Genomic DNA, 26511 nt, shown 5'->3' on the forward strand with positions numbered 1-26511 from the left:
TGTTTTTTAGACTGTTGACCCTCTCATACTTTGGTGTCTTCTTGCTGATTCAGAATGATGTAATGGGATCTAAGATTAAAAATTAATGATATGTTTCTTTTAAGAGGAAATACTAAGAGTATTCATTACCTTTTCTCCCTATAACAAGTATTGTACCTCCTTGTGTATTTTTCTACATTTGAGACACACACACATGTACTCCTGACAGTAGCTTTTGAATTTGATGACACTGTGGGCTTTTGATCCTCATTTTGTCAGGGGCAGTTGTAGAATCAGAAAAATGAAGCTTCGTCTTGAAGGAGTAACATAGGTGGTGATATTTCGGTGCATTCTCTTCCCCATTAGACAAACAGTGGTAAGTAAGTGATGCAGGCATGAGTGATGAATGCCTTGGGAAATGCCTCAGAACAGGCTGCTTCCTTACTCTCTATTTCAATTTAAAAACTATAGAATGTCACCAAATTGGAAGGCAAATCTCTGATGAATAATAAGTTTCTGGAATGAATAAGTTTTTATTGGTGAGAGGGAAGATTTTGAATTTTTTTTCCTTAAGAGAACTAGCAAGTATCTTGTCTAATGTTGCTAAAGTATAGCTTGGCTCCCTGAGGTTGTAACGTTAATCCAGTGAAATGAAGCACACCAAACCCACACCACACCCTCTGGCAGCTGATACCTCCATGGTGTCGAGTGGACTTTTTGTTGGCTGCTTGTGAGGAAGACTAACAAAATAATTAGATCTGACTGAGCATTCTGTTTGATGTAGGAGGTTTGTGGTTCCTGCTCTGGGTTAATTAATTCCACATAGAGGAGGTAGGGAGGGAATTGAGTTCCTTTTAAGAAAAGGTCTGTCATTGGTCTACTCAGTATCAAACCCCAAATCAGTCAGCCCATACATCGCTGCAGGAAACATTGCCCTCAGTTAACATCGCACACACTAGGTAGCCTCTCAGAGATTTCCAGAGTCTATACAGAATAGCTGTTTAAAAAGTTACATGGGACTTTTTTGGCAGTCCAGTGGTTAAGACTCTGCCCTTCCACTGCAGGGGCTGCAGGTTCGAGCCCTGGTTGGTGAGCTAAGATCCAAAAAAAAAAGTTTATATCTGCAGGGCTCATTGGAGGAAGAGGAAAATAGAAAGTCCCCATCCTCAAGAAGATTGAAATTGAACTGGAAGCAACAGCTGTACCTCCTTAAAAGTGTAGCTTTCTTGCTAAAGCAGACACACATCAACTGCCACCCGGGATACTCGGTGCAGGTCTCTAAGGGTGAGGGCTTTAGTCTGGTAGGTTTTAAAGGAATTAAGGAAGCAAAAATGCAGAATTGACTCCCCTGTGTTATGCACAACTCTCATTGCAACCATCCTTTCTTGCCATTCCCTCTTTTTGCCCCCTTTGGTAAATACACCTGCAGCTGTAGAGCTGCTCTGAAACTCCTAGAAGATCCACAAGTAGGTTGGCTGCTGTGTACTGCTCCTAACCCAAGAGCAGACATCTTTACAAGAGTCAGTTTCACCTCTCACCCTAGGGAGTTAGTGATTGATGAGGAGACAAGTCTTTAGGAAGTTTACTTTTCCAAACTGAGCTGTTGTCCCCTCTAAACACAAGAGGTCAAGCAACCAGGCAGTTTAAAAGCTTAGGCCACTCCCCTATCCCCTACCTGCACAGGCCAGAAAGTTTTTTGCCTTGCTGTTCATAGGGCAGGGGTTATGGGAACTTCCATAGATGTAATTCTGTGATCAGGTTGATGTGCTGTTTGGGAAAGAAGTGTTACAAATTCAAAGCCCTGAGAGAAATGGAAATAGGTCTTGTTTCCCAATTTTTGCCGGAATGAATCCTTGTTCGTTTCTGCTCATAGGAAGGTTCAGAGCCACGGAAGGTAGACAAGTCCAGTCTTCCATCCTACACAAAATTTCCTCTCAGCTTGGAAGTATCTTAGCTGTGAATAGAAGTGTAGATTGCATAATTTCAAAAACAGGCTGAGAAGAGAGCTTCTGCTCTTTTCAGCTACTGAAGGTTTGAAATTTCTCCCCAGGTTGGATGCAGTGAGGAGTTAGTTACTTGGCATCATTGGTGCCACCACACCTACACTAATGATGCCCGAGTTCAGGATCCAAAGACGCCAGAAGGGATAGCTTCCTGGGGTAGGGTGTGTATCTACAGGGGTTGCTTGCTGTAATGAGCAATAATCACCTCTTTCTGAGGCTGGAGGGAGTACAATTTGAGAGGAGGGACAGCTGGGAAATGTGCTGTGGCTAGGACAGGGTGGGTGTGGAAATCCACTCCTGGCATTCATAACCAAGTGCAGAGGGCCTTCAAAAATCCACTCTTCCTTCCACACCCAGCCTTTGCCCTCTCCCCCTGCTTCCACCTCGGAAAGTCTGAAGCACGCTTGGAAAGCTGTTTTCTGCTTTCTTCTCTCTTCCTCCCCCTTTCTGAGCTTCCAGCTGCTCGACCTCTTGCGTAACTGTGTGAGAGCACTGAGTCTTTTTGATGGGCTCCAGATGTGGAGCGGGGTGGGGGTGGAGGGTGGTGATGGTAGGTCTGAAGTCCCCTGAGTGCTCTAACTGTGGGAACACAGGGCCCCGACACAGCGGGAGCAAGGACACACTGCACAGAGCCTTTGTCATGGGCTCAGCGGACTGCTGGGCTGGAGGACAGCAGTTGGGTGATATTTCAACCCCCTGCTTTAGCATCCGTGACAGGCTTGATTATTCCCCAAAATTCCTCCTGACCAAGACAGTAAGGAAGAGTTGGATTTGTGAAGCACAGTTAAGTGAAGTCTGTGAGGCACCCCAATCTGAGCCTCTTCCCTCAAATGCTGGGTCTTGGCACATAAGATACAAGTTTGGGGTTTGTTTCCTTTTCTTTTTATTTAACAGAATAGCCTGAAAATTACTGTTGTGATCTGCTTCATGAAAGGTGTTCAAAGTTAAAATACTTTTATGATCCTCAAACGATATGAAGAAAGAATAAGAGGCTTCTACTCTCAACACTGCTCCCCCACCCCCAGACAGATCCTGGGGCTTCCTGATACCCTGGCACATGCTGAAGCCTGATATTTTGACCTCTGTTAGCTACAGCAGGTAGCTGCAAAGAGCCATCCACCCCCTCCTGCTTCTAGTCCTGTTGGTTCCAGCCTCCAGCTGGGTGTGGGGAGGGTCCCCCTGCTGGTGCTGGCCCTGTCAATGAGTGACCAAAGGTTCCTGCAGTTCAGCCTCCTGCTGTTTCTGGGTTAAACAGGGAGGGTGCACAGTAAAAGCACTGAATCAGAACAAGATTTGTCCACCCAAAGAGGACAAATTATTTTCTGCTGTCCCCTGCTCACTGGAATGTCACAGCCTTGGGGGCTTTCTGCTTCCTATCCTTCAGGGAGGAACAGTCTCAGGGATCCCTCCATTGCAGGTTTCAAAGGTCCAGTCTGGCTGAGTTCAGATCCCTAGGTCCTCCCCCATCAGTCTCCTGGGGCAAGAGCTGGCTTTACAAGGTAAGGATCGGCTGTCAGCTTGGATTTCGGTTGGTGGTTGAAAAGGAGAATGACTTTCTCCCAGGCTCAGTTTCCAGGCTTCTCTAAGGTTTTCAGGTCCTCCCCACCCACTTCTTCCTTATTAAACCCTTACTCCTACAGAGACCCAAACTGCTACAGGATGCTGTGCTCAACCAGTTTGAGCACCAGTTTGCCTCCCAACTGTAATCCCGCGCGTTGTGGTGGGGGTGGAGTGACACGGGGGCAAGGTGATAATTCCATTCGGTTTTTCTATGCTTTACAGTTGGCGTGGCATTTTACCATGCCTTTTTTATATGTATCTTTAGAAATATCTGTGACGCCCTATCTGGACGGTTATTAACCCCATTTACAGCTCGTCCTGGCGGAGGGGCTTGGAGTAGGATGAGGAGAAGGGGCGACAGAGGGCAGACAGACCTGGATACCTTCAGCAGATATTCCGAGATGTTAAGAACATGTTGTACGGCTGCGACCATGAAGTTCACTGGGAGCTGATGGAGGATTCAGGCATCTAAAGTGAAAAAAAAGAGTAGGGGGCGGACTAGAGAGAAACGGGAAAACACCCTCAGAAGAGCCTTAAGGCCTAGGGGTGGAGGGTGGTCCAGGAGAGTCCGAAAGAGAGGGCGAGTGGGGCCAGGGGTGCGCACTTGGTGGTGGTGGTGGAGAGCCCAGCTGCAGAGATGAACAAAGCGCGCGCTGTGCAGGCGTGGGGGGAGGTGCTGCTATGGGAAAGGCTGGGTGGGGGGACCTTGGGCTCCAGTCCCACAAGGGCGTCTCCTCTGGCTGGCCAGAGGACAGGACGGGGGGACGGGGGCGGGGACTAGCGGGGGAAGGGGGTGGGTAGGAAGGCGGGACCCACTTGCTCTCCTCCTACTCAGCGGGCTTCCAGGGAAAAGCAAGAGTGTCCTTCGGAGCCTGGGGCCGCGGTTGCCGAGCTGGGCAAAAGATACGGTGTGCCCCTCTCCCCTCGAGGTGAGGGCGCTCCCTCCCGCTACGCCTGCGGGTCCCGCTCGCTGCGCGGCTGGGACGGGATAAGAGGAAGTCCCGGGGACCTGGCGAGAGCCCTCAGACCAGCTCTGGGCTGGAAGATCCCGGAAGAACCCGGTCGCGGAAGAGGGGCGCCGCAGGTGAGTGTGTAGGGACACCCGGGGCTTTGTGCTGAGCGGGCTCCGCTGCTCTCCCGGGAGCGGCTTGCTCCTGCCCTCCCGAGCCGCTGCCGGCGCCGCCGCCAGAGGGGGCCCTTGCGCTCTGCCCCGCCACCGCCGCCCGCCGCCCGCCGCCCCGGGGGGAACGCGGATCCTTGTCCCAGGACTTTCTTGCGTGCGACTGGGCGACACTCGTGGGGTCTTGTCCGCCTGCTCCCCACACTTCCCTTCTCCCGCCGACAGAAGGACTGAGAGCCCTGCGCCAGGATAGCGGGGTACCCTGGGGGCATCTCAGCTCCCGTCCCGGGCTGGGCCGCCTTGATGGGACAGGAAAGGGATGCGGAGTCGGGCTTGAAGGCAGTGCTGTCCTGAAGGAACCACTGGGTGTGTTCAGGGGATGGGTGGCACATCTGCGGCCTCTTGGGCCCTGCCAGGGCCCCGCGTCTTTAGCGGTCCAGGAGGCTGGAGGGGGGACCGTGGGAGCCTGAGTCTCCGGCCCTTGCCACGCCCGCATAGTCCAGATTCGAATCCCTTGCGGAGTTCCCCCGTACCCGGGCTGAGCCAGGTCATCCGGGCTCCTCGGGGAAGGGGAAGCGCGCGGGCGGGGGCGGTGGGGGACTGGGAGGGGCCGCGGGGTTGCCGAGGCTTCCACGGACGCTTCCGCCGAGGCGCGCGCTAGCGGAGGCTGGGCGGGGAGTTGCAGCGGCCCGGCGGGGGACCCAGGGCGCCGGGGCGGAGCTGCATTCTGGGTCCGTTAGCTCAGCCGTCCGGGAGGCTCCGGGGACTGACTCATCGGGCCGGTTACACACAAACACAACCTCCCCCACCACGTCAGGCAACCCACGCGCAGACACACTCGGCGCCCCACCCGGCATCACCCACGCACCCTTCCCACCGCGCACTCCACGCGGACACGCCCGTCTCTCCGCCGTGACACGTGTGGGGTCCAACACACACCTAGACCTCTACCCACTCCGCACGCACGCCAAGCACCCGCCGCTCTCGCAGGAAGCCCACATCCACATCTGCGGCCCCCGCGCACACGCAGCCCGGGATTCACACACCCACCTGCCGCTCACGCCCATCACACACAGTCCGCACACACGAATGCTACGCGCGCGGCCCCCTCCCGCAGCCGCCCGCGGGGAGCCGGCGGTGTCTGGGGGCCGCGCCTTTCCCGGACCGCGCAAACAAGCGGCCCCTTCTCCCGGCACGGCCAAAGAAAGGCCGCTTGTCCGGCGTCAGCGGCGGGCGGGGCGGCCCAACACTGCGGCCTTGTCCCACCTGGCGGAGGGCGGCGAGGGGCAGCAGGGAGCCCTCCGTGCGGAGGCACCCCACCTCCACTCCGCACACAAATAAAATCACAGCCCCAAACTACACTCGCGCCTCGTTCCACCGCTTGCTCCAGCCCCGGCTGCCCGCCTACAGTCTCTGTCCACAGCTGGGTCCCCAGGCCAGCCCTCTGGACCCCTCTTTCACTCCAGAGCCTCACCTCCCGTCCCCACGCCGGTCTCCTCCTCCAAGGCCCTGGGTACCTTCGACTGCTCCCCCGGACCGTCACCCCCTTACCTTGAGCACTCGTCTGTCCCCAGTCTCCCCCATCTCCCTCGTCCCCCCAGTCGTTCTCCTTCTCGGTCCCTGTCTCTCCTCTCCCCCTCCGCCTCCCCTGCGTCCCCTGGTCTCCATCCTGTTTCCCACCTTCTTCCCCTCCTCCCCATCCTCTGCCCTAAGTCTTCTCTCCGCAGCCCTCCTTTTCCCTCACTCTTCAGTCTCCCTCTTTTATTTTTCTCTCCAAACCCTTAATCTTCCCTCCCGTCCCACCCCTCCGCAGACCCTCGATTTTCCATCTCCTAAAGTTCTCTGAGGGCTTCCCAGGTGGCGCTAGTGGTAAAGAACCTGCCTGCCAGTGCAAGAGATGTAAGAGACGTGGGTTCGATCCCGGGTCGGGAAGATCCCCTGGAGGAAGAAATGGAAACCCACTCCAGTATTCTTGCCTGAAAAGTCCTGTAGACAGAGGAGCCTGACGGGCTACAGTCCATGGGATCGCAGAATCGGACACGACTGAGCGACTAACAGTCAAGTTCTCTGCGTCCTTTCCCCTACGTCCTCCCCGGCCCCTGCCCGGCTCCGGCGCCTCGCCCGCTGGGCTCCCGGCCTCAGTTTCCTTCCCTTCCCGGCCCCTTCCTCTGCCAGCGACCCTTCCTCGAGGGCAGACGCGGGCCGAAAGGATCCCAACTCGGCCTCGCTCCTGGGCCGTGCGATGCCCGGGCCACAGGGGACCGCTCTCCTCCTGGGCCGGCCTCCGGCCTTTCTTCTGGGGACTGATTCGGAGGCTGGACTTCCTCCAATCCCTGTTGGTTCTGGACCTTTACAGTCGCTCGCCAGGGCCTCCCGCGCCCCTCGTTAAGGGACCGACCGAGTCCCCCGAACTGGTGACTCTGGGAGCCCCACGCGGGCAGAGAGCTGGGGTCCAAGTAGGGCAGAGGATCCCCGGTGGCCTGGATGCCCGGGCGTTCGCGCTGGGCCGGGAGGCCGCAAGGCCCGGCGCGGGGTCACCTGCTGGAGCCCCGGCCTCGCCCACACGGGGCTCTCTAGACACCCAGGCCTCTGCCACCTTGCGCCCGAGGAGGCGCTTGGAGGTCTCAGCTCGCAGTGGGAGAACGCTATCGAGGGCCGGGGCTAACAGCGGCGCTTCCCCAGCCCCTCCTCCCAGAGAGCCAGACACCCACCGCAGGGGCCTTTTTTTGGCAGCAGGCGGGCGGGGTTTCCCAGGACTGCGGCGGAGGCCGGAGGGGTGAGTCGGGTGGGTATAATTACAGCCCAGGGCAGTGGGCAGCCGGGTGGGACGGAAGCAGGTCGGCCGCTGGGGCCGCTGCGGGGCGCCCCGGCGCAGCCCGCTTAGCTCTCCCCGCCGGGGGAGCGGCGGGAAGAGAGGGCGCCCCCCGGTGGCGGCTCTCCGGGCCGCTGTGCAGCCCCTGGGTCAGAGCACCGCCCGCGGGCTGGAATGCCTTGATCTGGTGTATCTCCACTCCACCTGGATTGAGTTTCGGACCTGGAGCCACAGCCTCGCGCCTCCCTGTCTCTACATCTTTTCTTATCTTCTCCGTCTCTCCCTACACCTCTCTCCTTATCTCTTCCTGTTCTTTCACCTCCTTATTCCCTTCTCTTCTCTCCTCCAATCACTCTTTTCCCCCATCAACCTCGTTCCTTTACAGGCTTTATCGCCACTTGAAATCCTTGGTGTAAATAAGTGAACACACTCACTGCTCCCTCACAGAGTGATGGCGACAAACTTGACAGATGAAGAAACTGAAGCCCAGAAAAGTGAAGTGACTTAAGTTCAGGAAGCTCATACTAGTAACTGGCATATTTACGGTGCTTGGCACTTCACAGAGTGGCATTTGGTATAATACCTGAATCTCTAGGGCTTTCCTTTTGGCTCAGCTGGTAAGAAATCCACATGCGATGCCAGGGACCTGGGTTCCATCCCTGGGTCGGGAAGATCCCCTGGAGAAGGAAATGGCAACCCACTCCAGTACTCTTGCTTGGAAGATCCTACAGACGGAGAAGCCTGGTAGGCTACAGTCTATGGGGTCGCAAAGAGTCGTGGGACACGACTGAGTGACTTCATTTCACTTCACTTCACCCACTCCAGTATTCTTGCCTGGAGAATTCCATGGACTGTATAGTCCATGGGGTTGCAAAGAGTCCAACAGGACTGAGCAGCTTTCACTTTCTGAATCTCTAAGACAATCATCTTAAAAAACAACAACAACCAAACTAATAGTTTTATTGAGGTATGATGTTCATACCATAAATTCACTTAAGTGTACATTCAATGATTTTTAGTGTATTTACAGATCTGGGCAAACCATCATCACAAATAAGTTTTAGAACATTTCTGTCATGCCCCCCAAATCTGCCCATTTATAGCTCATTAGATGGTCCCTCTGACATGTCTAATTGGTTCACGCATTCCACACCTAGCCCCAGGCAAGCAGTAATCCAGACAATCTTCTTTTTAAATATAAATCATTATTCCACTTTTATAGAGAATGATTGACACTCAGAACAGTTAAATAACATGCCCAAGGTCTCTCAGCTAATAAATAAGAAAGTCAAGATTAGAATTTAAGGCTCTTGCATCCCAGTCTAAAGCTCTTTCTGTTACCCAGTGATGCCTTTCCTTCACCATTGTTCATTGTTTTTTCTTACCCCCTCTTTTGTATATGCTTATATCCCTAACCCACTCTCTTGCCTCTTCTCCCTCAGAAAGCTAAAGGACTTCCCTGAGTTGAAAGAAGCCGTGCAGCCATCTTTGTCCCTGGAAATTCTTTCCCTTGGCCAGATCTCCTGGGGAGGTGCCAGGCCGGCTTGAGCCTTGGTGTAGGTTAACGGCCTTTGCCTTCCCTCTTCCCAGGCAGACTTGGGGGTGGGCCTCAGGCCCTGTTCCAGCTTCTCTTCCTCCAGCTTGGGTGGAAATGGTGACGGAGACGATTCAGTCCAGGTCCGGAAGGGTGGAAGCTGGGAGGGTAAAATTAGTAACACTATTGCTAAGGCCTTTGGGCCCCACTGCCAGGGTCAGACACTCCTTGGAGTGCTGGCTCCTGCCCCCACTTCCTCTCCAAGTCTCTTAGAAGATGGCTGGAAGAGAAAGTGGAAGGGAACCCTGCCTTCCTAGGTCTCCCTCCCTCCCTTTGGTCACACTCTCGTCAGCTTCCCCAGTAACATTTCAGCAGTCAATAGGAAGTTTCTCACCTCAGCAAGCTGGCCAAGGGATGGGCATGTAGGCACATATTAGTACACAAAGCTCCTTCCTCACAGTTCTCAGGTACCAAAACTGTGAGCCACAGAGGGGAAGGCTCTGGAGCTCTGGAGTCTGTTTTACCTCTGGTTCTAAGGACCTCAGCTCCCTATGGTACCAAATCAGGTTGAGAACCCAAGAGTCCTATATTCTCAGTGTTAGTCACCACTGGGGGTTTTTGTTTTTTATTTTTCCTGATTGTGTATGGGGGGTTAAGATGCTTTCTGGGGAGGAGAGGATTCAGGAATTGAGACAGAGATGGCAGCAATAGTGGCATTTCCCCCTCGTGTCTCCTTTAAGAAAACATCCTTCTGAGACCCCTGGGGAAACAAAGGGGGAGAGGCTGTGGAAGGGAGCGCCCGCTCAGCCATGCCACCTGCTTGGGGCCCCCCGTCTACCAGTGTCCCTGGAGGGGCCGCCTTGAGCTAGCTTTCCTCTCTAAGGTAGATTTTCCCCACTTTCTTATGGCTTCAGGTGCCCGAGGGTCCTCAACTGCCAAGGCCTGGGTCCTGGCTGTCAGAGGCAAGAGAGACCAGCGTACGGTCTGGGCCCTGTAGGACTTTTCGGGGGTGGGGGTCAGGGCCAGTGTGGTGGGGTAGCATCCATGCTGACCTGTGTTGTGGCTGAAGACATGGCACCACCCCCCTTCCCCTCTACACGGCCCCCATCGAACCCCAAACTCCTGAACTGCCCCCAGGTCTCCTTAGCAGGAGCTTGCTGCAAGCCGTGGTGCCATTGCCCCTGCCCTGAGAACACTGCTGCAGAACCCACTCCTTGCCCCTTTCTGCCCCGGCATCCCTGCCTCACCTGTTTTCTGCTGTGTCCACAGGAGCTCTGGGGCCCCAGGAACATGGACACTCTCAATAGGAACCAGGTGGGCCCTGGATGTAAGACCCCGGGCCTGGTGCAGGTGAGAAAGGTTAGGGCCATGGGGCAAGAAGGTGGTCTGGTGGGGACAGGTCAGCTCCTCTCCCTCCCTGTGGTCCCAGCTCAAGAATGAGAACCACACTACCTCCATGCTTGTCCCCAGGTCCCCATAGCTAAGTCTTTAGCTGAATTAGGTTAATTGGTTCACCCAGAAAATACCTTTTGAAAGTCAGGAAGTGGTTTACAGATTGACTCGGAGCTGTATCTGTTTCTGCCCTGCCCTCTCTTGTAATTAAGTTTAACAGGGGCAAGCCATGGCCAAGTGGATTGCCGTGGACAAGTCTACAGGGATAAGTCTTGATTGGTCTCCTCTGTAGCAACCTCCCCCCCAACTCTTAGCAAGCACCTCCCAGTTCTCCTTACTTTCTACTTGTTTCTGTCCTAATAGACAAAAGGGGCAGTTAAACCAAGACTTGAGATAAATCCAGTGGGACGAGTTAGTGGCCTAGATTCAGGTCTAATTACAATTTAACGGAATACTGCTCTGCACAAGATTTTGTGCTAAGCCTTTCAACGCCTACAGAGCCCTTTAGAGAGGGCAGGTGCTGGAGAGAGTGCTCGTGTGACTAGGACTAGCGTGGTAAGGTGCCAGCCTGGACTCTCTCATGATGCTCATCCCTTACCTCCACCACCTGCAGAAAGGACCCTTGGACCTGATCGAAACAGGCAAAGGGCTGAAAGTGCAGACGGACAAACCCCATCTGGTGAGCCTGGGCAGCGGGCGGCTCAGCACGGCCATCACCCTTCTGCCACTGGAGGAAGGTGAGTCTGGGGTGCATCCCAACTGCCACCCCTCCATCCTTACAGACATTCCTGCTTGGAAATCCAGGCATGCGGGGGCCCCTCTTGCTACCTGCTGGCAGTGTTCACCTCTCCCAAATAGGAGGCCATGTCACAATGCCCACCCCACCCCACCTCCCGCCCCCTAGCTTGCTTCCCTTGTCTGTGCCTCCCCAGACTAATTCTGGCTCCATGACAGGGATTAAAGATCAGCTTAGAAATCAGGAGGAGAGCCCTGAAATAGTAGAGCTCATGACTCTTGGCAACCAGTGTGGCCAAGAAGAAAGGGGGCTCTGCTCCAGGGCCATGCCTGGCCAAGGAGAAGGTGCTGGTGGAGCTGGAGAGATGGGCAAGATGGGCGTGGGGCAGACCTCCAAGTTAGGCCCTGGCACAGCCCCCTCCACCTTGCAGCTTCTGCCCTTCCTGTCTCCTCTCCTGGCGGCATTTGTTGCCCGGGTGATACTACATTCCCCACATTCTCCAAATACCAGTCCAGGAGCTCTCTCCCTCCAGGGGCCAGGAGAGAGGGGGTGTGAGGAGGGCAAGGGTTGCAGGTGGCAGAAGGGAGGGAGAGGAGGGGGGAGGGAGAGCTGGAAGAAAAGGTGGGGGAGGATAGGAAGGAGAGAAGGGTCCTGGGGAGGGGGGCTTGGAGGGACTGAGGGACTTCTGCAGAAGAAGCTCCTACTAAGTTTGCGGATCCTCGGTGTCCTCTGGGCCTTTCTGTTTCTGCGGCCGAGATGGGCTTCTACCCCTCACTGTCTCCACCAGGCTCAGGGGCCCCACAGGGTGGGCCGTGATTCTCCCCAGAGTAGGAGATGGCAGTCGAGTCCCACCGTGGCCCTCCCAGCCCCTCCCTGCCTCCTTAGCCTGGACCGGAATCTGACAGTTGCCTCCTGTCTTCAGGGAGGACCGTGATTGGCTCTGCAGCCAGGGACATCTCACTGCAGGGTCCAGGCCTGGCTCCGGAGCACTGCTACATCGAGAACCTGCGGGGCACCCTCACCCTCTACCCCTGCGGCAATGCCTGCACTATTGATGGGCTCCCGGTCCGGCAGCCCACTCGGCTCACTCAGGGTAAGGTCTGCCAGCCCTGAAGCCAGGGAGCCTCTGTTTAAAAGCTTGTGCGTGACAGGTGCAGGGGAAGCCTGCTGTTTTGGTTGCCATGGTAACTGCCTGAGTGGCCAAGTTGGGGGTGGGGTGCTCAGGTGCATCTGGATCAGGTGCATTTCAAAACCCCCGCCAGCATCCAGACCGGCTTTTCTCTGGTTGCCCCACCCTACCTCTCACACCGTAGTGGGAAGAGAGAGAAGAGGTTCCACTGCCTGCTCTCGGAGGACACGGGGAGCTGTGCAGTGGTCGCTAATGGTTGTTAGGCGAGAAGAGCTGGAGGAGCAGCGAGGGGAAAAATGGCATGGTTCCCCGATGCCAAGAGGGAGGTGTTCTAAAAAGCTGTTGAGGTTGGAAGATCAGGACAATGCAGATGGGACAAGGGCAAAAAAATCCGAGGACATGCTCACTCCTGTTAAAACACTGTTGACAACAGCGTCTGGGTCACGAATGTCTTTACCACCCCGTTTCCCAAAGGAACAGGTCTCTTTGTGGTATAAGGGAGCTCTAAAAACTGGGCCTCCTGTTACTATGGTGATGAGGCAGGTAAGGAAGGGCTTGACCCAGGTAGCACTCTGATAGATCAGGTGTGTTTGCCCTGGGCATCAGTGTATACAGTGAAGCATCATATTAGGGGGATGTGAAAAGTGGGCTTGGGTAGCCGTAAAGGATGGGAGCTTTGGACTAAGCCCAGCTCTAAGTAGGAGGACCAATGTCCTGGCAGTGTTTTCTGGGGACGTTTACCTCTTACTGGGCTTCCCAGATGGCTCAGTGGTAAAGAATATCCGCCTGCCAATGCAAGAGACACCGGAGATGTGGGTTCCATCCCTGGGTCAGGAAGATCCCCTGGAGGAGGATATGGCAACCCACTCTAGTGTTCTTGCCTGAGAATCCCAGGGATGGAGGAGCTTGGTGGGCTACGGTGCATAGGGTCGCAAAGAGTCATACATGACTGAGCCACTAAGCACACTCACCTCTTACTGGCAAGAAGCTCCTTGGCAGGGGAAATCCCACTCTCTCCACTGTCTCCCTCTCTCCTGCTTTTCACACCCCGTGGGGTCTCTTCCTTCACGGCTGACCCAGAAGACCTGCCCTTGGGTGTGTGATATGAGGGGACAGCTGACTCCATCAGCAGCAGCAAACCGGCCCTCGTCTCTTCCAGAGGGCCTGTTATCTCTCCCTCTTATCTGACTCCAGCTAAAGAGGGACCCCCCCACCCCAGTAAATTGGGGCTTTGGCCGTGCTGCCATCTGGCTGCAGACTGTCCTCTTCCATTTCAAAGAGAGCATCTTCCCCAAGATTTGGGTACATGAGAGTGAGACAGCAGAGCAGCAAGGAGAGGCAGGGGCAGAGTTCAGAGAAAGCTGGAGAAAGAGCCCACCCCCAAATCCCTCATGTTCCTGAGCAAGAACGCTCTGTCCCTGTGTGTTGTGAGCAGGGTGGAGGAACCCATGCTCTGCAGGTCTCTCCCGCCCGGTCTTTCCAGGGCAGCATTTAGCTCCGTGGGAAGAGGGAGGGCCTGGGCTGAGATGGAATTCTCAGGCATTTCCTGTGGCCCAAGTGACCCTCAACTCTTCCGCAGCCAGAAGCCCACCCTGCCAAGTATGTACCCTCCCACTCTCTCCTGACCCTAAACCCCTTCCCTTTCCCTGCCTCCCACCCCATAGCCGCCTTGTCTAGGCTAGCCTGTCTCAGAAGTTTGGCAGCCTGGGGAGGGGTAGGCAGAGGCACAAAGGAACGGGTGTTCTTCTCCCCAGCACTACCCCTCCTCTGGGCTCCAGGAGCTAAGGGTTTCCTTGTCTCATCTCTGGGGCAAGGCACCAAGCCCAGCCCTGCCTGGCCCCACTCCGGACATTCTTGGGAGTGCGTTTCCCTGGAAACTGGGTGGCTCGGGGGTGCAAGTGCTATCTCTGTAACTGTGTAACTGGAGTGTGTTTATGTATCTCCGGATGTGTTTGTGACTCTGGACTTGTGTATCTCTGTGTTTGTGTCCTTCCCTGTGTTTATGGATCAGAGTGTTCAAGTGGGGAGCAGGGTGAACTCAGGGCTGGTGGTACCAGACTGTCCACGGGTGTGCTCCGTGAAGATAGGAGAACCCACTGGCCTATCTGTGGGCATATGTGCAAGAGAACCATTTTCCCTGCCTTGTTCCCTGATCCAGCCTTGGTGGGGGAGGGGACCCCTCTTTGAAAAACCAGAGGACTACCCTAGAAATAACAAGGAGCCCTCTCTGGCTGTGCCGGTCATTGGCTGCATCATTCTGGGCACTGTGCCCAGCCATAGGCAACTTGGAGAGGCACACGTCATAACAAGCAGGGTGGCAGTGACAGGCTCTTCAAGCAGGAATATGTCTGGGCCAGGGGACGGGTGGGAGGGAAGCAGGCAGAAAACAGATGCCAACCCCAACTTGAGTGAAAGCTATGGCCACGGGGCCCTGACGGGAGGGAACCAGGAAGATCCTGCTTCCAGCCTTGTCCCCAGGTACCTTGGGACATCCCAGGCAGCCCTCTCTCTACAGAGCAAGAGGCAGATGGAGCTGGGAAGATGACCAAGGAAATGAGGAGGAATCTTAATCTGGGTCAAGGCTGCCCCACCCTGAGACCACAGTGCCAGACCACATGAAAGATCCGGGAGGGGACCCAGTAGGGAAGGACCCAGAAAGCCACGCAGCGCGGGGCCCAGGCTGTCTAGACAGAAGGTCCCCTACTTTCTGGGAGCCATTTGCTGCCAGCCCCTGCCTCTGAGCCTCCTCCGAGTCTCCTTTGCTCCCCGGGCCCCTTGCTGGTGGGTACGGGCTTCTGGGAGCCAGGATTCCTGAGTAATACAGCTGCCTCCCTCTGGGATCCAGGACGATGAACCGCTTCCTCTTCCACCCAGCTGTCAGTCCTTCTGTGAAATGGGAGGGAAGTCTTCCACAGACTGTCCTCAGACTGTCCTCTGCGATGAGACTGATAAAGATCTCGACTAATAAAGCTCAAAGGAGGGAGAGAAAAAACAAAAGCTCCTAGCTCCCCACTTCTGTGTGCCTGCCTCCTGCCCTGTTTCTCCCTGGCAGTGTCCTCTGTGTCTGTCTGGGTCTGTCCAGCTGGTCGTCACAGTTTCCAGACCGATGAATCACATTTCCTGAGGAGGTTTTTTTTTAAGCCTCCCCCTATTTTGCATTTGACCCTATATGGTTTTCCTTTTTCCTTCAGAAGGGGAATGAATTGCCTGTGCATATGTGAGTGTGTGCATGCATGCGTGTGTGAGTGTGTGTGTGTGTAGTATGGCAGTGTGGGTAGGTGTTCAGCGAGGGTGAAAAAATTGATTGTTTCTCTAAGGAGGTTGACTTTTTTTTTAAGTTATGGAAGGAAATGGCTTTTTAAAAATATTTCTTTATTGGGACTTCCCTCGTGGTCTGGTAGCTAAAACTCGGTGCTCCCAATGCAGGGGTCTGCTTCCCCTGGTGCAGTCAAATAAATAAATAAAAATATTTTCAAAATATTTATTTACGTGGCTACTCCTGGTCTTAGTTGCTGCATGTGGAATATAGTTCCCTGACCAGGGATTGAACCCAGGCCCCCTGCATTGGGAACGTGGTGTCTTAGCCACTGGACCACCAGGGAAGTCCCAGGAAGTGGACTTTTGATTTCAGAGTCTCTCCAAGACTGAGTGAAAGGCTATCTGTGCCTCAGTGAGTGTGGAACCAAGAGAAGGACTGGTGCCTGTGGGGTTGTGTGCTGGAGAATAAATGTGTATGAGACACACTAACTGGGGTGTCTGTGTGATTCAGAGTGTGCACAGTTGAGTGGTGTCTGGCTGAGCAGGTGTTGGTGTGTATTTGAGAGAAAATGTGTGGGGCTGTGTGAGCTCTGAGCATACAGAGGACGTCTGATAGAACACAGCGTGTCCCTTAAGGTTCTGGTGTCCAGACACCAGGTCCTGGAATGCGAGGAATTTTCTGGGACTGAGGCTGGTTGGTGGTTACTTGCCTGGCCCAGAACCTCAGCATGGTCCCAGGGGCTCCAGAGGTGGGTGGCACTCTTTCCAGGCGGTAAGGTACCTCCTTGGGGTGGGCGAGCTCTTTGCTGAAGCTCTTTGCACACTTGGTTGTGGTTGGGAAGGGGTGAGTTGGCTTCCGGAACCCAAGGAAATGGGCTGGCTTGGAAGAGGCAGTTCCTGGGTCCAGTTTGGGTCATGGGGTGAGGTGGACTGCTGAGAGTGTGGGGAGTGGGGGTGGGGCAGAAGAAGAGGTGTATAGGGTGGAGACAGGAGCTAGACTCAAGATTGTTCCCAGAGCACTGCCTCGGCCTGAACTCTCACTTGTCACAGTGGCAGACTGAGGGCCAGAGCTGGACCCAGTGACCTGGCTGGATTCCTGGGACTTTCACTCTTCTCTAATATATTGTTCTTCAGTCACTCAGTCGGGTTGGACTGTGACCCCTCGGTCTGCAGCACACCAGAATTCCCTGTCCTTCACTATCTCCTGGAGTCTGCTCAAACTCATGTCCATCCAGTCAATGATGCCATCCAACCATCTCATCCTCTGTCGCCTCCTTCTCCTCCTGCCCTCAATCTTTCCCAGCATTGGGGTCTTTTCCAGGGAGTCAGCTCTTCACATCAGGTGGCCAGAGTACTGGAGCTTCAGCATCAGTCCTGCCAATGAATATCCAGGGTTGATTTCCTTTAGGATTGACTGGCTTGAGGCTTCTCTCTAATACGTGGAGCCATGGAATGTCAGAGCTTAACCTCTGCTGTCACCAAGGCCAGCCTGCCCACGCTGACCTGGGGGCCGGCCTGGCCCCTTCCCGGCGTCTGGTGACTTCTCACCGCAGAGGGCTCTCAGTGAGACCCCCGCTTCTCCTCACTTCTGCCTCCTGGCTCCTCACCCTCTGGCCTCTGTGTCCCTCCCCTTTCCTTCTCTCTGTCCTCTCTCGTGAACGCTTCCTCCCCGCCGCACTTCTGCCCCCGCCCCGGGCTGCGGGACCCCGGCGGGCTCCATGGGCGCGTGCCCCGCCGCGCCCCGCCCCGCTCCCTCCATCCCGCTCCCCTCCGCTCCTCCATCACTTCCTCTTCCCCTCCTCCTCTCCTTTGTCCCTCCCTCCTGGCTCCCTTCCCCCGCCGCCGGTGGCCGGCCCGCCCCTCCCCAGGCATTGGTGGCTGCTCGCCGCCTCGCTGCCTCGCCGCTCCGAGCCGGGAGCCGGCGGCGGGAGGTCGGCCCGCCCCCTCAAAGGCCCGGGGCGGGCCGGGGACCTGCAGGGCCGGGGTTAGCGGGGGCAAGCCGTGCGGAGGTCCGAATTCGGTGGTGAGTCCTCAGCCCCCCAGCCGCCGCAGCCCCGGCAGCCCGGCGCTGAGCAGCTCTGGCTGGGAGGGGCGTGGAGGGGGTGGGGAGGCATGCCAGGAGGGGGATCGGGTCCCCAGCCCCACTTTGGGAGCCTGAGGCTGCGAGACTCGGGTGTGTGTGTGAGAGAGAGAGAGCGAGCCCTGAACATATCCAAGTGGGGCGTCTGGGTTCGGGGCCACTCCTCAGCGGGGCAGGCTTCATCTTTCCTAACCCGCGCTCGGTGGTCCCCTCCGTGGGATCTGCCTCTCCATGGGGTAGAGGGTTCCTGGTTAGGACTAGGGGAGCCTGTCTTACGGCGAAGAGGGGTCTCTGATGGAAGGGGCCAAGGCCCTTTCTCTGGTCTTCCCCACACCCAGCCTCCTTTCGGCCAGTTCATTCTGTTTGTGTGGCCAGCAGGGCAGTTGACTGTCGCTCTGAGTGTGTGAGACTGTCTGCTGTCTCTGGGTGCGTCTGTGTGTTTCTGAGTGTGTAGGTGTGTTTGTGTGCAGTGTGCATCTCTCAGAGAAAGGACCCACCCTCTCCTTGGCCCCGTTTCTTCCCCTCCAGATGTGCAGCTCCTTTACCCACCTGCACGCAGCTGGGCCCTGAGCCCCTTTGGGGAGGGGGGACAGGAAAACAACTTTCCCTGGATGAGGAGGGGTTCTGGGGTTTCCTGCGTGGGCTGACCTTTGGCGGTGCGGGGCAGGAGTGAGCAGAGAGGAGGTTTCTTCCCAGAAACAGGCTGACCAGGCCCCCGGGGGCACGGGACAAGAGTAGGGGCAATGCCTGGGGCCCCTGAGTGCAAATAGAAAGTTAATTTGGGCAGGAGCTGGGCTACAATCAGTCCTGCTGCCCTCTTGCCTGCTCTATTAATACAGATCCAGCTCTGCTGCCTGGCATCACCTATTTATAGCTGGGGAGGCAGCATGGCCACACCCCTCTTATAGAGGAGGGTGAGGGGCAGAGGAGGGGACAGGGGACTCACAGCTAGAGGAGCCAGAGCTGAGGTCCCTACCTGCCTACACCCTCCTTGGGTGGGCCTGGCACTGATGGGCTGGAATCCACCCAGACTCCCCGGTCCTTCCCAGTCTGGACTGTGTGGTCAGGCTCCTGAGCTGCCCCCTTCTGCCCCCCCACCCCCCAGTCAACCTAGGGTTGAGTGGGTCTGTCTAGACCCTGCGAACTCATCATTAATTAGCTTGTTAAATGGCTGGAAGGAGGGGGATGGGAATGGCAGGGTTCTGTCTGAAACAGCTGTGGTTGTAATTAGGTGGACGGTGTGGCTGGCTAATATTTATTCTGGTTATAATTACTCTGTGATCAGCTCCTCTGATTGGTGGCTTGGCAGGGAAGGCTCCCTCCTTTCCTAACCACCCATCAGCCTTTAGAATTGTTTGTGCCCGCCCGCCTGGGAGGGCCTGTGGGTATACCAACGAAGTGGGCGGTTTTGTCTACTCTGTTATCTGCTGTGGGCTTCTCAGCCTGCTAGCCCCCCATCCATGGCAATACCTAGGATCCCTCCGACAGTCTGCTGAGCTTCTCAGTTGGGGGGCCCGCCAAGGTACCCCACATGGCCCAGGATGCCCTATGCCCCTGTGGCCTGCCTGAGTTGAACTGTCTCAGCATCCAGGAATGTAGAATTCCCTGCCAGTCTTAGCTCAGACTGGCATGAAGCTTGGGGTGCCAAGTGGCAGCAGATTGGGTAGATAGGAGCCTGGGGCCAGGGGCCAAGGATGTGGACAGATTTGGAAGGGTGGGTGGTAGAGAGCACCAGGTCTCTGGCTTCTCCCAACAGAGCATCTTAGGCAGAAGTGCTCCAGCCCCTGGTGTGGCGGGAAGAGGAATTCTGCCAGACAGGCTTAGGTGCTGTGGGCACACCTGTCACCGTGCACACTCCCAGTGCCCCCGGCTATGTTTTCTGACTCCCCTATGCCCTCCCCCTTCCATGCACTCGCACTTCCTGGGCAGGACTGGGCTTGTGTCTACTGCCTGGGAATGTGCTTGGCCGAGGCTGGGCCCATTGGCCTAGGCTTGGCTACACTGCAGGAGAGTCCACGGAGCGGGACAATGTCAGGCCACAGAATGCTTCGACAGAGGGAAAGAGGGTGGCAGTCACTCTCGATGGTCAGAAAGGGTGGCCGGGGCATCTGACGGATCCATGGTGTGTTTCCCCATCTCCTGTCTCAGAGCTTGTTTGTGATCCTGGAAGTTGCCACCTCTCGAACTGACCCTTCCACCCAAGTGGCAGATAGATGGATCATGAGTCCAGGTTGGGTGGGGGCATGTTGGGGTCTGTGTTCTCTGGAGAACCTTCTCCATTGACAGAGCACTGACATACACTGTCTCTTAACTCTGCAAGTCAGTGGTATTGTCCTCATTTTTCTGCTGAGAGAATTAGACTCAGGGAGGTGAAGTGACTTTCCCCGAAGATCTCACAGGTGGTAATGAAGAAAGTTTAGGACTAGGACTTAGAAGCCAGTGCTCTTTCCATTCGGCCGTGTGCTGTGGAGCCGGGCTGGGGCCTCAGGCACAGGCTGAGTCAGGGGTGGACCATGTGGCTGCTGGGAGTCCAGGTGGGGATGGCTCTTCGGAGCCTGGGGTGAGCCTGCCGGCGCTGCGGGCTGAAGGCTGCCTCAGCCCTGCCCTGCATCTCTGAGCGTGTGCTTTCTCTGCAGGCTGCATGTTGTGTCTGGGTCAGTCCACCTTCCTCCGCTTTAACCACCCAGCTGAAGCCAAGTGGATGAAGAGCATGATCCCGGCAGGGGGCCGGGCCCCTGGCCCCCCGTATAGTCCTGGCCCAGGTAGGTACCCACTTGGGGCAGGTGGCTGGTTTGGTGGCACCCTGTGGACAGTCCTCCCCCTTGCCCACTCCAGCCACACTTGTAGTGTCAGGGCGGGACGATACCCATGATCTGGGCTTGCTGCCACCTGCCATGGGCCGCTGGGGGAGAGTGCCAGGCAGTCTGGCCACGGGGAGAGATCCAAGAAGTGCTGCTTGGCTGGAACTGGGGAGAATCATGTGCCTGAGGGATGGGGGGGTGCTCTGCCAGCCTGTGTCCAACTGCCCTGGACGGTATCACCTCAGTATCTGGGACCCTGACCCTCTTATGTTACCACCAGGGATCCTCACCCTTGAGGGCTGCCTGAGGGTGCAGAAGGAAGCATCAGACTGAGATGTTGTGAGCTCTGGGAGGGGGGGGGCGCTCCCACCTGCTTGTGATCTTGTCTTTGGGCTCTGCCCCACCCCCAGGCCATGCCATGCCATGCCAACTGATGACTCAGTGGAGCAGCTGCACTTTGTGTGTGAATTATTGATCCCTAGAGGAGAGTCGGTGATTGTCCCAGGGAACCAGCACAGCCCCCACGTCAGCCCAGCTGCCTTGGGGGTGGGGTGCAGACCAGGAGGCTGCCCATAGGCCTGCCACCCCAGACTCTGCACAGGCATTCAGATGGCTGTTGGGTGACAGGGGTCATCGTGGTACTGGGACAGGTGGACACGTGTGTCAGGGACATCTAGTGGGCTGGCATCAGTGGTTTCAATGGATTGCCTGGGCATATGAGGAAAGATGGGTGGTCACTGGGATCACCAGTATCCATGGCAACTCCTCTGCCTTGGTCCCACACAGCCCCCATAATTTTGGACCAGACTCAGGCTTGCAGAGGCTTTCCCTTCTCCTCTGTGTCCTGTATACTAGGCCCTTGGGGGCTCAGAAGCCTGGGTTCCCAGTCCACTCCCTGGGTAGCTCTACCCTACCTTAGATTGTCATGCCACTCCCTCAGCTGTTTGGGGCAGTGGTTCCAGAGACTCATGGTTGGTTGACGAGGGCTGGGGCAGGGCAAAAGTAGGCTCCTGCTGGTGTGGCTTAATGGTCTAATTGGAGGCCCTGAGTTGCATCTAGTTGCTGGCCAGCCTGGCTTCCAGGAACTGGCCTTCAGGGCCAGGCCCCTCCCTTGCCTCTGATTGGATAGAGTGCTGCCGCACACACCGTCACCCAGCCCTGGAGGCTGTGTGTGTGTGTGTGTTTTCCTGGGTCTCGGCTGCATGTTGACCCCCTGGAATTTCTGGCCCGCTCCCTAGCACACCCCGCTGCTCTTTGTAGAATGCACACCCCGCTGCTCTTTGTAGAATGCACACCCCGCTGCTCTTTGTAGAATGCGTGCCTGCCCTTTCTGATGGAGAGGTCAAGGAGGTTGGGGAAACCAAGACAGGGAGGAACCTAAAAGTGCCCGGCACTGTTGTGACCTAAGTCATAAAATGTTAGAGCCAGAAGAGCCCTCTTCCTTTAGAGGAGGCAGAACCAAGGCCAGGCGATTTGGGGAAGGTGGTGCAGCAGCAGTCAGTGGCAGAGCTGGCCCCAGGACCTCCTGGCTTCTTTTCTAGGGCCTTGGCAGCCCCGCCCTGCTCGCAGGAAGTGGGGAGCGCTGGCTGTTGTGTATATGCAGCTCCCTAGGGCCCAGGAGGTGAAGATGGGGCCTGAGGCTGTTTGCATTCCCTTCACAGAATCAGAAAGCCTGGTGAACGGGAACCATACCCCGCAGCATGCAAGCCGGGGACCCTCTGCCTGTGGCAGCCACAGTTCCCTGGTGAGCTCTATTGAGAAGGACCTGCAGGAAATCATGGACTCACTGGTGCTAGAGGAGCCTGGAGCTGCTGGCAAGAAGCCTGCCGCAACATCTCCACTATCACCAATGGCCAATGGCGGGCGCTACCTGCTGTCCCCCCCAACCAGCCCGGGTGCCATGTCTGTGGGCTCCAGCTATGAGAACACTTCTCCAGCCTTCTCTCCACTCTCCTCGCCAGCCAGTAGTGGGAGCTGTGCCAGCCACTCACCCAGTGGGCAGGAACCAGCACCTTCCCTGCCCCCCCTGGTGCCCGCCCGGTCCTCCAGCTACCATCTGGGCCTGCAGCCCCCACAGTCCCGACCGAGCGGCACTCGCCCCTCTGAGAGCCCTCGGCTGGGCAGGAAGGGGGGTCACGAGAGGCCTCCCAGCCCTGGTCTCCGAGGTCTGCTGACAGACAGCCCTGCAGCCACCGTCCTGGCCGAGGCCCGCAGAGCCACCGAGAGCCCCCGGCCAGGTGGGCAGCTGCCCGTGGTGGCGATCAGTCTGAGTGAATACCCAGCTTCCGGTGCCCGGGGCCCGCCCACCAGCATTCCTGGCAGCCCCAAGTTTCAGCCGCCAGTCCCTGCTCCCCGAAACAAGATTGGCACGCTCCAGGACCGCCCTCCTAGCCCTTTCCGGGAGCTGCCAGGCGCTGAGCGGGTGCTGACCACCAGCCCCTCACGCCAGCTGGTAGGCCGAACGTTTTCGGATGGCTCAGCCACACGCACCCTGCAGCCTCCAGAGAGCCCCCGCCTAGGCCGGCGGGGCCTGGACAGCATGAGAGAACTGCCTCCCTTGAGCCCATCTCTGTCCCGCAGGGCTCTCTCCCCCGTGTCCACCCGGACTGCCCCAGATCCCAAACTAACCAGGGAAGTGGCAGAAAGCCCCCGCCCCCGGCGCTGGGCAGCCCACGGGGCTTCACCGGAGGACTTCTCCCTGACACTGGGGGCCCGGGGCCGTAGGACACGGAGCCCCTCGCCCACACTCGGGGAGTCCCTAGCACCCCGCAAGGGCAGCTTCAGCGGCAGGCTGAGCCCGGCTTACAGCCTGGGCTCCTTGACTGGGGCTTCACCCCGCCAGAGCCCCCGCGCCCAGAGGAAGCTCTCCAGCGGGGACCTGCGGGTGCCTGTCACCCGGGAGCGGAAAAACAGCATCACGGAGATCAGTGACAATGAGGATGACCTCCTGGAGTACCACCGGCGGCAGCGCCAAGAGCGGCTTCGGGAGCAGGAGATGGAGAGGCTGGTGAGCGTATGCCAGGGAGGCTGCGGGCATCACGACAGGGGTTCTGCCAGGGTGTGGGCGGGCCAGCTGGCAAAGAGGGAGGGGTGTGTGGACAGAGCCTGGGCTTCCCAGGCTTCTCCACTTCCAGGATACACCGCAGTGACCTGGATGCCAAAGCTTTGTCCCCTGAAGAACTTCCTTTGAGGTCTCTAAGGCCTGACTTCAAACGCATGCTAACTTTGCATTTATTCTGTGACACAGTGTGTGTTTTCACGTGTAAGTTAACATTTCACATGATTTACTAGAATACAGGGAAGCTCTAGGAAAACACACCATGTGTGTTTTTTAGGATGAAGCTTTGTACCTCTCAGTTTGAGAACGCAGGGCTTAATGACTAGAAGGTTGAAGCCCCGAGAGGGGAGTGGATTTGTTCAAGGTCACACAGCACGTCCTGGCAGAACTGGACTTGGAACCCATACCTCCTGTCTTTCTCTCCTGTCTTCTCCAGGCTTTTCTTTAAAAAAGCCTCTGGTCCCTCTTTCTTGCTTCCCTTTGTTGTGGTGGTTGTTTAGCCGCTTAGTCGTGACCGACTCTTTATGACCCCATGGACTGTAGCCTGCCGGACTACCTGTCCGTGGAATTTTCCAGGCAAAAATACCGGAGTGGGCTGCCCTTTGTTTCTCTTTGGCCTCTCAATGGGTGGGAGCTGCTCACCTTAGCCTACGCAGGATCATCTGAGATGGGGGGAGAAGCAGAAAACACGGTAGGCAGCCCTGGCTGATCTGTGGCCAGTCTGTGTGACAGTAATTGTGTGTGTGTGTGTGTGCGTGCGTGCGTGCGCACGCACGCACACGCACGCATGGGTGTATTTGGGGGCCGGGTGTGGCTCTGGGCAGCTGTCCTGGAGATGGCATCTGAGCTGGGTGGGGGCTGGGATTCCCCAGATAGCGCAGGGAGCGTGGGGGCTCTGGCTGGCGTCTGTACCCTGGAGCACATGCACAGGGAAATAGCTTCTGCCCTCTCTCCCTTGTGAGCAGGAGAGCAGGGTCCCTGGGGGCCCCGGGACCCAAGGATTAGTTTAAGGAGAATCAGAACAGAGGAGGTTTGTCTGGAGCCCTTTTGGAAGAAAGAGGCTGGGACAGCTTTGGGTGAGGTGAGGGTGTGGGACAGTGTGTGTGTTGGGGCGGGGGTGTCGGGGAAGGATGAGGCAGGGCCCCCCAGTCTCTTCCACAGCCGTATCTTCTATGTTTTTGCCTTGGCCTAGATGAGAATGCTTGACCCGCCCTGGGGTCTCATTCTGGAGGGGGGATAATGAGCCTGGCGCAGGCAGAGTGGTGGGCCCAGCCTCCCTCAGCTCCACTCAGCCTTCCCGCCACTGCCCCACCCCACCCCCAGGTGCCTCACCAGCCCTGACCTGCCCCACCTGCCACTTTAAATCTCAGAGGCTGCCTGCCCTGCTCCTCCCACCTCAACAGGGCTGCTTATCTGTGTCCTGGGGCAGGGGCGGGGGCACTGGCCCAGCCTCCTGGGTGCTGAGACTCTGTTCCTGGTTTTCATGCCATGGAACTGGGCAAGCAGCAGGAGGGAAGCTGGGTAAGTGTCTGGGGGAGGTCCTGACCAAACCGTGGTGAGAGACACCAGAGGTGGTGGGACGCCAGGGAGTCAAGGGAGCCTGGGGGAGGCTCCAAGTCTGGGGTGTAATGAGTGGGAGACGGGGCATGCCTGTACTGTCCCGTCTTCACCTCCAAGGCCCCTGGGAGGTGTCTGGGTGGGCTTTGTACAGGGACGGGGCAGATGGAGTGGCTGGGCCAGGGACCCAGGCAGCAGCCCCCCATGCTGGCAGGGGGCCGAGAGCTGCCAGGAGGTGGCAGGGAGCTGAGACAGGAGTAGGGCCGCGGCAGGGTGTGCGTGCCCTGAGCACCTTGCTGTGTGAACCCGCGTCAGGCCCCTGTGGGCCCCCGCATCTGTGTCCCAGCCGCGTCTGTGTGGGCGCCCACCTGTCTGTGTGCTAGACTGTGCTTATCCGTGTGAGTGTGTGCCAGTGTGCGTCCGTGCGTGTCAGGGCGGGTGTCTTTGTGTGTGCCTGCCTGTTATTGCAGGCCGGGGCTCGTGCTGTGTCCTTGTGTGTGTCAGTGCTGCTATGTTGGGGTGTCTCTGTGGGTCCTGGTATCTTTGGATCAACGTGGATCTGTGTCAGCATGAACACCTGAAGTGTTTATCTGTATTCTCACCATGGTCTTAAGTGAGAACGTGCTCACCAGCGTGCGCTCCTGAGTGTGTCCCTGTGTGTCCACCAGGAAACCCACCTTGGGGCAGAATGAGAAGGGAGACAGGAAGGCAGGAGGCGCTGGTCACCTGGGCAGGGGGCGCACAGCCTGGTTCCCCCCGCCTGCCCCGGGGCGCCCGCCCTCCTTCCATCAGCCTCCCCAGACCTTGGGCCCAGGGCTCTCCTGACTTGATTCTGCATCCGAGCTCCTGACAAGATGCCGAGCCTGGTTCTGGGCAGCCTCCTGGCCCCAGGACCGTCCGCTCATGCCCTGCTCTGTCCGCCCTCCCAGGAACGCCAGCGCCTGGAGACCATCCTGAACCTGTGCGCCGAGTACAGCCGGGCTGACGGGGGACCTGAGGCCGGGGAGCTGCCTAGCATAGGGGAGGCGGCCGCAGCCCTGGCCCTGGCCGGCCGGAGGCCCTCACGAGGCCTCGCGGCGGGCACTGGGGCCCCGGGGCGCGGCAGCGAGGAGCCTGGAGGCGCCGCCCAGCGCCTGTGGGAGAGTGTGGAGCGCTCAGACGAGGAGAATCTCAAGGAGGAGTGCAGCAGCACTGAGAGCACCCAGCAGGAGGTGGGACCCAGTGGGGGCTGGAGCGCGGGTCCGTGGCTGGGGGCTGGGGTCCGAGGAGGCAGGCACGCAGTGGGTACCAAGACCCTGCGAGCAGGCAGTAGCGGAAGTCGGGGACACTCAGGGCTGAGAGGTGTAGAAATGAGGAGGCAAGGAAGAGGGGCAGGTGCTGATGAGTCTCCCAAGCCATAAATATGCTTTATGACCTACCTTTCCTCGGGGCCCCACCCAGGCCTGGCTCTCAGCGTTGAGTCCTTATTCCCTGCAGCCGAGCCATGTTGCTC

At 57.3% G+C, this 26511-nt stretch overlaps 1 protein-coding gene across 23 annotated transcripts in view; it reads left to right on the plus strand.

Annotated features, from left to right (window-relative positions):
- The first annotated feature begins 4354 nt into the window (after positions 1-4354).
- The window catches only part of PHLDB1 (pleckstrin homology like domain family B member 1), a 48860-nt gene continuing 26703 nt past the window's right edge, over positions 4355-26511 (plus strand). For 16 of the 23 annotated variants that reach the window (XM_086339535.1, XM_086339536.1, XM_086339538.1 and 13 more), the window contains exons 1-7: positions 4356-4626; positions 10278-10358; positions 11014-11137; positions 12059-12229; positions 20240-20365; positions 22066-23411; positions 25949-26230. In XM_086339535.1, the coding sequence (XP_086195661.1) occupies positions 10299-10358; positions 11014-11137; positions 12059-12229; positions 20240-20365; positions 22066-23411; positions 25949-26230 (2109 nt within the window). In that variant the 5' untranslated portion in view covers positions 4356-4626; positions 10278-10298. Of the gene's footprint in view, positions 4627-10277; positions 10359-11013; positions 11138-12058; positions 12230-17383; positions 17547-20239; positions 20366-22065; positions 23412-24846; positions 24984-25948; positions 26231-26511 lie in introns of those variants that run through there. The other 7 variants (XM_086339549.1, XM_086339550.1, XM_086339551.1 and 4 more) reach the window with 4 other exon arrangements.

This window comes from Bos grunniens, chromosome 15 (assembly GCF_055505025.1).
Source record: "Bos grunniens cultivar Pamir isolate PY7600 chromosome 15, Bosgru_T2T1.0, whole genome shotgun sequence".
Classification (NCBI taxonomy): domain Eukaryota; kingdom Metazoa; phylum Chordata; class Mammalia; order Artiodactyla; family Bovidae; genus Bos; species Bos grunniens.